The sequence below is a fragment of the Amblyomma maculatum genome, chromosome 1 (genome assembly GCF_055883805.1).
Source record: "Amblyomma maculatum isolate TAMU_Amacu chromosome 1, ASM5588380v1, whole genome shotgun sequence".
Classification (NCBI taxonomy): domain Eukaryota; kingdom Metazoa; phylum Arthropoda; class Arachnida; order Ixodida; family Ixodidae; genus Amblyomma; species Amblyomma maculatum.
The window spans coordinates 376,348,954-376,362,834 of NC_139344.1; the positions used below are offsets into that span (position 1 = coordinate 376,348,954).

Consider the following 13,881-nt stretch of genomic DNA (forward strand, 5'->3'; position numbering starts at 1 on the left):
GTGTGCAATACATTTCAACTGATTTTCTTCGTTGCAGGTACAGACTCTTATATACTGTGGGAACACGGCGGATTCCGGCACATGATCGAACCGTAAGTTGCTGCATATTCCACAGGTTATTTTTCGTACTTGTTAAAAAAAAAATCTCTATTCTTTTTTTTAGTCGATATTTATTGCCTCAGGGCATCAGCAGGGTATGAGATGAAGGATGAATAAATGATTAAATGTAATGGAGCCGTAATGTGATTAAGTCTTGCTGCTCAACTATTCTCTCAGATGGTACCTTTGCTTAAGTCTGAAAGCCTCTGACAAAAGACAATTCTTTTCAGAGATACAGATAGAAAACTCGCGCGTTTTACTTCTTTTTTTTTGTTCCCGATTTCCACGAACTTATGTATTAGTTGTTCGTTAATCATGCTTAAAGATATTGCATTCTATGAAATCGGGATGGCATCTATTCAGCTTTCACTCCAGACAGTGTTCGACAATGTTAGGTTTCTGATTTTCAGGGTTTTTATACTACATTCTCTCAACCTTTCACTCCGACACCTGCTGAGCCCCGCCCCCCGCAAACGCCGCACATTTCTATGCCCACGTTTTTGGGCAAATCTATTTCTTAACGGCGAAAGCATCAGTAACTCTACACACTCTCGCAAGTTAAGGTACTGAATCGCTACATGAAATTCAGCTCGCTGCCTAACTTTTCTCTAGGATACACAAAACCTTACAAAGATACTAAAGCAATGCCACTTTTTATTACGTTTAGAGTATGTTTTGATCTAATGATCAGACTTTCCGCTACTGGCCCCAAACCTCATTAGAATAGCCGATCTTCCGTGATCGTTTGAAGTGTTTGTAGAAACTAGTGCCTGTCCTGTGCTCGCAAACCAATTTAGAATGCGGTATGCGGAAGGAATAGTTTGATAGGTCCAGCGGAACGATTTCATCATATCGAACCAGCTCGCCCAAAACAGCCATCCTGACCGGCTATTTATTCATAAACAAGCAAGAATGCATGTGCGCTCAAACAGTCAGTACAGGTGGTGTAAATGCAATCACTTATGCCGTGGTTTTTGCGTTTCCTTTTAGAATGACTCTAATAGCGGCACATCAGAAGCGAAACGCTCCATTGCATAAGCACGAGATACCAGAGGTGTACGTATGTGCTTATCCACTTATTACCAGATAAGACAATAAGGCATCACGATAGACATTTACACATCCGGCTCTACTTTTTGCTGTTACGAGGTGTACCAGCACGTTGTTTAACTACCAATGTCAAACCAATAAATTATGTCATTCTGCTTATCCTTGCCTGCACTGAAAAAGAAAAAAAAAGCACATCCGCCTTCCTTTTCTAAAATAGTGACCAGCCGGTGTGGGTATACGAGTTGATAAAACTATAGCATCCACGAGATCGCACTGAACATACCTTGGGCCTGTTCGTGGAATGTAAAAACAAAAAGACGAGTATGGAAGGAAAGATGACGCGCGCAGGGTAGATTCGCTAAAGCGCTTTCTTTCCTTGTGTTTTTACCTAGTTTGATTCTGCTGGGAACGTGAGAGAAAGTGTCTGGGAGGGGGACGGCGTTGAGTGCTACATCGCAACGGTGGCTCCATCGACGGCTATAAAACTTTCAACGCAAATCAAACAAAATTTGTATTGATCGAAAGAGCACTTGCCACTTTAGCGAACATCGCCATAGCGCTGGAGCTCTAGGGTACGCGCTTTTACGAGTGTTTCTAGTTGGAGGGAACATCGAGATTGACCGCGGCCCCTCGAGTAGTACCTTCAACAGATTCGACACAGCTTTGAAAGCTGTGAGACTCGATAAGGCTGAGGCACTTCAGAGTAGGTTTAGTCCCCCTGTGGCGTCAAGAGTGGTGGCTCTGCTAGGCATTAAACATTGAATACGCTGAGATTTCTGCCGTTTTCGGGCGTTTTTGTTTTTCTTATATGCTATTTATTACCGTTTATTACGCAATCTCTGAGGCAACGCTACGAAAATGTTTCTGTCTTATAGCTCATGATCATTAAACTTTGATATTCCGACCTCTTAAACGTATCGATAAGACCAGAACGTTATGGCTACTGATCTGGTTCGGAAGAAAATGATATCAAGAGGAAATTCATTAGTCATTATAAAAAAAATAAACATTTGTCGCCTGTGCGTCGTTTCGACGTCGTATCGCAATGGGTAATATAGCTTGTGCCTGAAAAAGTGCGAAAAAAGAAGTGTTCGCGCTTGGGCAAAAATTGTTGGTTCACCCGATATGATTGCAAATTACGAGCGCTGCGACGGAGAACAACAACGAGAGAGTAATGACAAGGACAGGCGCTAACAAAGCGCCTGTCCTTGTCATTACTCTCTCGTTGTTGTTCTCCGTCGCAGCGCTCGTAATTTGCAATCATGTACCAACTAGCTCAACTTTCCGTATTACTGCAACCCGATATGACTGCTTAGTCAATATCTCAGTCTTGTACCAGCTACTGCTTCGGTGCGCAAATAGATGCTGATCATCCGTACATTGCGAAACAGTAAACGTTGAAAGTATGTCAATATTAGGCACTTGAAGAATGAATTTAAATATTTTTTAGTGCTTCACCAGGCCCTTCATTGTGGATTAGCGCATGTAACAAACGCAGATGTGATGAGCTTGAAAATGGTCTGCGACCGAATCAAGCTCCATCAGCAGCAAAATAATACCCAATGACTACAAATGCGAAAAAGAGAGAGAGAGAGAGAGAGAGAGAGAGAGAGAGAGAGAGAGAGAGAGAGAGAGAGAGAGAGAGAGAGAGAGAAGGCAACTCACTCGGGGGATGATCCGCGTACCCGGAATCGGGTGAAGTTGATGTCGACCCTCTCGTTCTCCTGGGCGATGAAGGTGTAAATGCACTGTCGCGAGTGGCCCATGGGGTTCTCCATGTGTGGGGCGCTGAAGCTACCGTTCTTCGGGCCGTCCGGGTTGCTGATGAACATGCGGTCACACTCTGCAAACGTAGAAGAAAACGAAAAGGATAGGAGGGTTTGTAACAACTCTACTACTCGCGGCTGTCGTGAGTACACTATAAATCATTGCACAAATGATCCTACCCTACTTGATTCCCTGTAATAGCTGCACAGCAGTGCCATAGCGGCTCGCTGTTCAGTTTCTTGACGAAGGGCTAAATATAGTGCTCTGCGCAACCCATAACCCTTGGGATATTTGCACCGCCTTACAGACAAGAAAGTTTTTTTGGCTAGGTACCTGTGGAGTAGTTGAAAAGAACTATTATAGCTAGGCCTGGGTTTAAAATATCCTGCAGCAGTATAGTGAAGAGCTACTGCCGAATGTTGTAGTCAGCGGCTTGTCCGTGTGAGTAGCCCGCAATCTAGAAACCGGAAGCGAAACACACCTCATACCCATAGTGCCGAGCGAATATAACTGTACCAGCATCCGAGGGTAAGCTACTTGACGGCGTTTTTCTGCAATGAGGTCGCAGGTCAGAAAGCTATGTGTGGTGGTCGCCTTTCGACGGTGGCCCTGAACTCCAGGAGGTCTAAGTAATGCTAGAGTCATCAACTGCATGCCTCGTCTTTACTGGCGTGGTTGCGTGCATGCACTGTCGACAATGTTTAGAACCTCCGTTCCGGAAATGAGGGTCTTTGAGAAATATATATATATATATATATATATATATATATATATATATATATATATATATATATATATATAAACATTCCGTGAATACTGTTTGCGATGTTTGCGTGCTTTGTGCGTGTTGCGTGTCGCGTGTCGCCACTGTTCAAAGGCCTCAGATGTTTTCAGGGTCGACATTTTCTTAATGCAGCGGAAATGAAGACAGCCTTCCGCCGTTGCTTCACCGATGGTCTCCACGTGCGGGCTGAAAAACGTGGTCACGTTTGTTGCGTGCCGCGCACCAGGGCGCAATGAAATCAGTGGTCGTTCCCACGTATAGATGCTCTTCACGGCATTGTGAAAGCTGAGAAGTCGTAGGAATGTATTCAGTTTGCATGGCTACAATGTAGACATTGCACGCATATTCACACTTACTGCGGTGCAGTGTGCGCCCTCCTTGTGCCTGCACTTCAGGTACCCGTGCAGAATTTGAAATTGAGGAACAGTGCTTGAGTTATAGCACCAACATCTAGTTCAACGCTACCTATAATATAGTGAAGCATAACAAAACAATTTTGTAGCTTTGACGAAAAAGGAACGCCACTTGCTGTCTTTTGTTTCCAAAAACCGTCTTTGAATAGAGCGGACTGCCTGACGAGGCAGCAACCCTGGATCTGTTGAAGTATTTTTATCTGCCGGGCTTCCTTTTTTGTGAGTGCAGTGCTTATGTGTGACATATCGAGCAGATAATATTTCTGCAAATTCGCGCTCTCTTCTCTGATGCACAAGCGTTTGAAAAGCTTTCAACAGGCGTCGCTGCTAGCTGTATCATAGCTGTATCATAGAAGTATCATATGCTCAGCATATGATTCTTCTTTGCTAGCTAACAAGTGGCTGGCGATTTGAACAAATATAAAATAATTCCCTCTGTAGAACTCTCTCGCAAGAAGCGAATTGAACTGTATTTCATGCGCATTTTCTTTAGTTTACTATTATATGTGTGCTTTCGATGAAAACAAACCACTCCTATCTTAGTCCTGAATAGCACTGATAGTATTGTAAATAAATAAATAAATAGATAGCTAGAGGTGTGCGAACAGCGACTCGAACATCTGTCTTCCTGATTCGCTGAATGAGGGAAACCATGTGTGTCCACAATTATTCGCAGCGAATTGAAATGTTCTCAAGTTTTCGAAACGTATTCCAGAAATTGGCTCGAAGTACGAATTAGGTACACCTCACAGTTTACTTGGACCTCTGGTACAGCTACTATTTTTTGGAGTACTGCTAGAACGTCGCAGAGCATGTGGCAGCGATGTTTTCCGTAATGGATTACTCAGCGTGCTGTACCCTTCGAGAACGTTCCTAATGCTTATGCATAATCCTAAAAATTGGTGGACGTGCAGGTCTTAGTAAGGTCTAGCCACTGCATCCTAAAGGAGGCACCGGGTCAGCAAACATTGATTTCATGTCTGGTCGCTAAAGCCACGCACATCCGTAGCCGTCACGCCCTTCATCTACTCTGGTGGATCGTTCTGACGGGCTAGTGGTTACGTGCCCTTTGAATAAAAAACCCGCGATAAAGTGACGAACACGAGAAGAAACAAGAGATACGACAGGATAGAAGCTCATATGAATGCGTCCTAGATGAATGGTTGCCCGCGTCTGTAGCCGAATATAATTTCCCCTATGTACGGTCGTGAGCAAAAGTGGTATACAACACTAAGCCGGTGACGGAGATCGCGAAAAGTGCATAGAAATGCCATATAGCGATGGCGACGGGGCAACGACAGTGGCACGTGCATGTGGATAAAATGGGGCATTGCACGTGGCGACGTTCACGGAGTAAATACTAGCATCGCATTGCTTTTCCCCAGCGCAAATAAGTCTGGCGAATTTGATGGCTTTAGGGCGCTATCCCCCCGCTAACGCTTCACTGTTTCCTACAATTGCTCGTTTTCTACGAATACTCGAATCATGCGAATAAGTAGCTAGTAGTAGTAAAAAAAAATGTACAATTCGGTTCGGTAGCGAAACTGCACTATTCGTATTCGACTCAAATTCAAAAAATCACCATTCGCACACACCTAGTTACAAGTCATTAGGATATTCGAAGCTAGAAAAGTAACGATATTTAAAGCGCTTTGTCTGTGGTATACACGGAGGAAAGCCTCTTCCGATAACATAGAAACGAAAATATTAGGCATCGTCTTGCAATCCCTCTGCAATACATTGCAATTTTACATCTGGAACCTATGAAACAGCGTGTATGCTTACATCCGGAGTCCTCCACTACGACGTCTCTCATAGCCTGAGTCGCTTTGGGACGTTAAATCCACAAAACAAAACAAACCAAACCAAACATCCGACTTGCCCAATATTTACAGTCGTGTGCTGTAATAACACTTGCTTGATTGTAACAGGAACGTTCTGGCCGCAAACTCACGCTTCGCATGACTCCGAAACCGGACTAGCTTACAAGACGAGCAGCGATCGAAACGTTACGCTCATAAAAAGAAAAGGAAACTAGGTCAGAGGAATGTGGAGTCAGCTCATAGGGAGACAGAAATGAGAACGGAGGCATGCATTGGGATCGATACGTCTGATGGCATTCGTGCCCGTCTGCTGTAAAAAAAAAACAAAATATAAAAAAAAACAATGAAAAAAAAAGCGAAAGAAGTGCTTCCGGGAAGAAAGCTCTAGAAAGATTTCGCACTGTCCCGTGTTTCTACCACTAAAATAAGCAACACAAACGTCTTCGCGAAAGCAGAGCATCTGCGCATATGAGAAAGCGCTGATTTTTGTGCGCCGACGATCTTCCGCCCTGAGAGAACGAGACGCAAATGATGCAACTGTGGCGGACGTTATTGTGCAGTATAGATGATTAACATGTTCGGCATCACGGTTAGCGCCATCCGTCATATATCTAGTCATTTATTCTGTTTTTCTAGCAATACAAGCTCAAATTTATGTAACTTGTAGCAAGTCAGAGAAAAAGGTGTCGTGAAGCTGTTGCATCACGCTAGCGCAGACCAGAAACCTCAGAGAATTGCGGCTCTTGGCCACAATTGCCGCGTCGAGGACGTGTCCAACACAGGAAAGAAGGGCGCTTGACGGCAAAGTCGCAACAGATGCCGGACTGCTTTCATCACGTGAAGAGCGAGCACTCCAAACGACTTCGCAAGGGCAGCCGGCTTTTATCATCTCGAAATAGAAGCAGGAGCCCGGTTGCGCAACCACGGCTCGGCTGATTCAGGCGTAGAGAAGACCGCAGCGAGGCTGCTAAACGACAACTTTTCAACAATGAACGAGACGAAATGTCAGCTTGTGGTTTCATTAAAAAAAAAAAAAAAGCAAGAAGTATGAAAGCTCAAGCGCACTTCATACTAACGAGCGTTTGAACATTTTATTGAAGCGGCACTTGGGTTTTTGGTCTTCAGCTCGTCCTTTTGAAGGCACGTAGCGAAAAAATGGAGAGAAAGGCTTGCGGAACCAGAACGCGATTTTAACGTTAGCCGCACTACAAATTTGCGAAGCTTGTGGTCATAAGCTTACATAAATTACACTTGGTCGATCCCATCACACTCAAAAGTAGCACAGATTATGCGGACACGCATTGTAATATTTTATGTGGAGTGGTAACATGGGCAGTATACGCACTTCTTTTCTGTATTTCTTATAAATTCGGGTTCTGGTCTATTCATGTTTTGTCTTATTACATTCAATTTTTTTTTTGCTTTTGCTAAGAAATTCAACGTCATTCATTGTCGAAAGCCTGGCCAACACTTCGTTCGTTTCAGTGAAGTGCTTGGTTATATCTTAACAGCGTTAACAACGTAACGGGAATACAAGATAAGAGGATGGCAAAACGAGCGCTTGTTGTGTCGTCCACTTATCTCGCGTTCCCGTTACGTTGTTTGCGCTGTTGACTTGTAATGGATCACCAACAAGCCCAATCTGCTGTTCTGTCGAAGTGTTTGCATGACTCAATATTAATTGGAATCAACTATGGTGGAGCAGATTTGTATCAATGGAGTAATTACTCAATATCATGGGTACTAATAAGTGAATACTGTTTTATTAGGGGGAGCTGCTAGTCTTAAATAACTTGCGGATCTCGCGTACAAGAAAGCGAAGTTATGGGAAATTATTAGAGTAGTTCATCAGTGACATCTCCCATCCACTCAGGCTGACGCTTGATTACGGCTGAAAGTTCATGCAATGTGCGCCTAACGTCTATATATACTCAGACTGGACAGATTTTTTACTTATTCCTGGCGAGCTAGAAGCGCGCAAAACGCCATCAGTCGTACTGTAATTCGACAAGTGGCACAAGCGCCAGCATGCGGTGGCTTTGGAGTCCTTTTATAAAGCTTTAAACAGGCACTTTGGCAAGACTGGCAAGCTCACTTTGCTAAACATAGCGACCGTACTCGGATGAACGAGCCCTGTGTTGGTTTGGCGTCATTGCACACAAAGCGATTGAAATGAAGCTATGGCTCGTCGAGACGGCTCGACAAGAAGGATTAAACAAAAAGGCATAAAATAACGCGCCGCCGATCGCGCAATTCACGCCCATGACCTGCATTTGTTCGCTCTTGAAGCTGGAAAGAGAGAAAGTCAAGTCGAAACCAAGCAGAAAACAGATAGTCCACGGGAAAACCGGACGCTTGTTTTCTATTAAAAAAAAAAAAAAAAAACACTACAAAGAGTCTTGTAGGCGTATGAAGCTGATAGTATCTAAGAAGCACTGCTACTCGTAGATGGCAGTGAAATGACCGCAAAGCAGTGCAGTTTACAATGTGATCAAAAGCACACCAGCCAACATCGATCCCCTTCGCGCGCTGATAGGCTAGTAACAATGGCACCGGATGGGATAACGCAAGCTCCCTAGCATCCTCACGCATCCTGTGGGAATACTAGTGGCACCTGTGCGGTTACCGCGAAGTGTAAAGAAAGCAAAAGGATTGCGGCCAGGCCAGAGAAACCGGAAGCTGGGCCATATTTTTGACAACTTGACGAGGGCCGAGAATTCTTGGCGTGGGAGTGCCCCCAAGGGCCTGGAGCCCGAGCAGTCGTGATTTATGTACAACGAGCAACTTTATTTGAAGGCACGTTTTAAGAGCTGCTCCTTAGCTTCTCTTTCTCTCTCCAGCCCTCTCATTCCTTCCGGCAAGTTTCTCCGGACTATATTCTTTCAGATTTATGGCTCAAGGACTAAGTATTTCCGGATGTTGTTTCAAAATAAATGATAATGACTCGGATGGACAAAGTAGTGACTTGGCGTTTGCAAAGTGTACCTTAACGCTTTCTTAACAATTATTATTTGTTTTGCCAACGAAGCAGGATGACGGCAGGAATCTCACTAAAGTTAACCTTGCCTGATTAGCTCGATAAATGAATGCTTTATAGAATCAGGGAGGGACGTGATCAAAGGCAGCAAACAACCGACGGGACAAATCAGTTCTTTGCCGAATCCTAGTGCTTTCTTCCATGTTTCACAGCACGAACATTTACATAGCAGAACAAGAAGTGATATTGCCGCGGGATCATAATGAAAGTAATGCCGAGCCAAGAAAACTAGCTTCAAATGTCCATGGATGTATTACTAACGGAGTGTTCGACAACGCTATCTTTCTTGAGCATTTAGAAATAGCAAGCGTTACCACGGTCTACAAACAGGGAGACAGACACGTAATTACAAACTATCGATCAAAACCAAAATGTCGTGTTTCATCACAGGTCTTTGAGAGAGCTATTAAGGATTGTATGACTGCGTTCTTGAAGAAAGAGAGGGGTATACCTATCTCCAAGTTCATATTTCAAAAATTCTAATCAACTGACCAAACGACATTTTACGTAAAATAAAAAAATAACGCAAAGTATTGCAGACAGCGATTAGACATCAGGGCTGTTTTAAGGCTTGCGAAAAGATCTCGACACGGCTAGTCATAAAATACTTATTAATTCGGAATGCTGTAAAAATAGGTGCTACGGGAACGAAATACTATTTTGGCCGATGGTTCCTATTCATGAACGTTAATAATTACTCCTCTTGGGTTCGACGTAAAAAATAGAGTACGCGAAGGATCAATATTGAAGCCTATCTTGTTTTTTGTTATATAACAATAACAGCTAAAATTGAGAACACTGACCTTATAGTAATGTTTAAGACTGCGCTAACCTATGCTTACCTTAAAACATTGACTAACCAGTATCTGAAAACCTGCTTAAATGGCTAAATGAAAGCTGTCAACAGCTAAAGTCCTATAAACCTACGTACGTAAAATTTTCTGCGGCACATAAACGCGACCAACATGCGATAAGCATTACGCAAAAAAAAAAAAAAAAAAAAAAACAGCGAGGATTATGGAAACATTTTAACAAAAATTTGTAAAAAATTCGTTTCAAGAGAGTCACGCACATGTCAAGTAAAGCCACCGATATAGTCCTGTCAATTGACTCTACTGGAAAACTATCTGCATGGATAAACTGTTTTGGTTAAAAAAAGCAAAGCTTCGTAATGCACTTTAATTTATTCTGAGCCCGACTACCGTTCCTTGTATGCAGCACCACTGCGCGGTGTAACTAACTGTAACTGACTGATGATACAGCAAAATATTGTTATGCATTTTTAAAACTGCCTCGCACGCGTAATGTCCGTGGTGTGCACACCAGAGACATCTTTGAAGCAGGACATGCTCTTGGCCAGTCACGTTTATTTGTAAAAAAAATATGTCCACGTTTGCATGGAACAAACAAACACAAAAATTTCGACAGGATATTTAATCATATACACAGTTTTATGCACAGAACACGCGAACTTCTTAACTCGAGCCAGTTACGGCAAAGAGTTACTGTCATATCAAGCGAGCCACACTTTGAATGAACATTAAGATGTACTAAATATGACAGATAGCCTTGGTAAACTCAGTGGTAAACAAAAATAAAGAATTATGAAATCTTTCAAAAGAAACAAGCCGCTATAGTGCAGGTTACTAGAAGAGGCGGAATAACCATAGCGCCATACACACAACTGAAAATTCTCACTGCAAAGCTCTTTTCATGCTGATGTTCGCGAGCAAAGAGGCTATAGTGCGCATAAAATATTCGCCTCTTTATTAAAGAGGGAAATATGTAATTTTAGGGATCCCATTTTCTGAGGTTACGGACCAATGCCGCCGCAAAATGTAGACATTTGCTGCGACCCGAATCATCTCCGCGCGCACGACATAGAGTGAGGCAGTTCGTTTTGCTCCCATGGTTGTTTTCCTTGAAAAAAGATAAAAAAAAAATCTGACCGGAATTAAAACGCATAATAGTTGCTTCGAGGGCGCGTTCATGATCGCAGAGACTCTCTCCAGGTGTTCTCACTCCCCGTCCCAGGGCTAAGAACACGTGGGCGATGTCGGTGGTCGCTGCATGGCCAAACGACTCTCGGGAGACGAGATACATGGACCCCGCTGTGACCCCCGCGCCATCGCGGTAGTGAGTATACGTTTCGCGAAGAACTCTCCATAATGCCTTGGAAGGTCGTTTTCTTTCCATTGTTGCTCCTCTCTGACGCTTTGTTTTCTTCGTAAAGGCGCAACCCAGCACGAGCTGGAGACCTAGTGATGCCTCTGAATAACCAAGAAAGTGAGCCGGGGCGTTGATTTAATTTAATTTTTTTTGTCATTGATCTTTTATGCTCGCTTTTCATAGACGATTTTAGTCTCTGTAGCTGGGTTTAAGCGGTTTGAACTCGCTCTCTGGCCCACGCGAAAATCTTGTTCTGCAGAACTTGAACGCGCTGTTCCGTCAAGCCAGAGCCCGGCGGGTGTCACATGGGTAAGAAAAGCAACCTCTTTGGAGTCAAATATGGTTTCGTTTGTACCGCGGAAGCTAAAATAGTCCGTAGTGAGCAGAACGTATATGCTGTTCTCCAGGTCGCATTTGTTGTTATCATCAATTCGGAGTGAAATAGTTTCTAGTCTATTGAAATGCGGCTATACCTTCCCGAGCACAAGCGGCATTCGCCCGAGTGAGGAGTGCAACGTACCTGGCATTTTCTTTCACTCCTCTTTGTCATTTAACTCCCAATCTACTCCATTTTCACTCCCGTTCCATTCTCTCCCCCACGGAGTAGTTACGATGTCCACCGAAGTGAGATTGTTATTGCATACCTCCATTATAGAAAGAGGCATAATCTAGCCTTTCCTTTAATGTTACCCTTTCTCTTCCTTTTCCTCGCAATGACAGCAAGCGTGCACAGCAAAGCCGTTAGGGAGTTTCAGTTCGCCGCTGGCTTACCTGCGACCGACGTAACTCGCGGCGCGCAGGAGGGGGGGCAGCAGTTGCTGTCTACGTCACCGGAAGGGGAGAAGAAGAGAAAGAGAGAGGGCGCGTGTTTTATATTCCGGATGATTTCGACTCGTGCAGCGGCAACTGAAATATACACAAGAGGCTACAAGTACAGAAATCGAGTGGGTTTTCGCAACGCCTCACTGGCGGACAAGCATAGGTCGGCATGCCCCTTCAGTTATCACGTATGGCTTTTTCTCACAAAGTTGGTGAAAGGATAAACACCGATACTCTTTTTTTTTCTTCAGGAATCTTTCGATTAAAGCTAAACTGTGGCGCCACGTGGAAAATTGTGATTGCAATTTCGTGTTAAAAAAATTACAGGATTACACCTAGCTTCACTTAAGAGCTTAATGGCGAAAGCCTTTCTTTTTTTTTCTTTTCTTCCTCTTCTGTCTGCCTCTTCTCTTCTTCATCTATCTTGCGTATTTGTATACTCGTTATCGTTGTTTAGCAAATACCATAATTTCATCAGTTTCTTTCTTGGGCTTCGTCGTCAGGACCCTTTGCGACATCCTTACAGGGGAAATTATGGTGACGTCAGAAGATAATGCGACGTCTCGCTGACACATCTCGCGGAATCTCGCAGAATCTCGCGGACAATTCTTGCCTAGAACGGCTTTCGGCTTAAAACTGCTTCAGTTGCAACGGAATTCATGTCTGTTTCTTGCGGTTTGGCTTTTGAACATATCAGATATTATCTGAATATCTCTGACGTTGCATTTTTTGAACTAGTTACAAAACTAGCATGGTGAATCTATTTTCGTAAATCTCTCGTCATGTTGCTTCTCATTATTCTTTTTTAAATTTACGTTGTTTGCGACAAATACCCACAAAAAGAGATAATTTATTTTTCCTTTCGTTGCTTTAATGTTAGCGCGTGTAAATAGCCAAACAAAAAAAAAAGCAATGCGAATGACAATAGGCATGTGTTACTCTATTCTCGCCCGTCCCGACTTGCACACTAAAATACAAGTCGCGCTCCATCTGCATCTGCTATGGGACAGATTCTGCCTCGTCACACTTTCAAAGCATGTTGATAGAAATGTCGCATTGTGGAGAGAGCGTCATGTGATTCTGTCTATATATAACACAACGGCAGCTAACGGTATGTGGGTATATGCTGCCTGTGCAATCACCGCGACAAATTAGTGCGTTTCGGCTACCGAAAAGACTAGAGACAAGTGGCGCTATCTTCTTCCGCTTTGATAAGAATGCACCCGCTAAATATTTGGGCAATAAAGCAGAGCAAACAAAAGTTAAACACCACTGTCACATCCGCTTCAACCTGGAAAACGAAAAGGCGGTCGCATAATTAACACGCGTTTAAAGCAAGGGTGATAACTTCGAGAAAAAGACGAGAGCAGAGCGACTCCGAGCCAGTTTATACCGTAGCTAGACTTTGTTTCTAGCTCTCTTTATGCTTCGTCGCATAAACAAGCTGGAGCCGGGGCCGTCGGGTCCAGAGCTGTGGACGAGCACACGTCCTATCACCGAACGTCAAAGCAATTACGACGACTCCACCCGAATTACGCAAAACACACAAAAAGAAGACAGAGAACGGGACACTATCCAAGGAGCGCCTCGAGCGTGAGCTGATACGAGCAGCTATAGTGAACGGAGACTACCAAGGGGTGAATGCGGGAGCGAAAGAGAAAGAGACCATCGTTATATGTGACTGCCTCATTCCGCTTAGGAGCGGCGCAGACACGAGGGAATGAGGCACACGACGGTGCAAGCGCTGCCGACTAGCAGTTGAAAGGTTTATCGCGGGAACTGGGGGATGTTTCCTATACCTCGAAACAGAATGAACACACAAGCCGAGCCGGTGGGCTTTCCACCCTTTTACGCTTACTGCGTCAATCACCGAACCACCGTCGCCAACGAGGCAGCAGCGGGAGCGGTTCGCCTCGCTCC

At 44.0% G+C, this 13,881-nt stretch overlaps 1 protein-coding gene across 1 annotated transcript in view; it reads right to left on the reverse strand.

Annotated features, from left to right (window-relative positions):
- LOC146208304 (cubilin-like) overlaps positions 1-13,881 on the reverse strand; it is a 144,984-nt gene that overhangs the window by 69,878 nt on the left and 61,225 nt on the right. The window contains exon 2 of the mRNA XM_084592627.1: positions 2,815-2,992. Coding sequence (XP_084448753.1) covers positions 2,815-2,981 — 167 coding nt within the window. The 5' untranslated portion in view covers positions 2,982-2,992. The remainder of the gene's footprint in view (positions 1-2,814; positions 2,993-13,881) is intronic.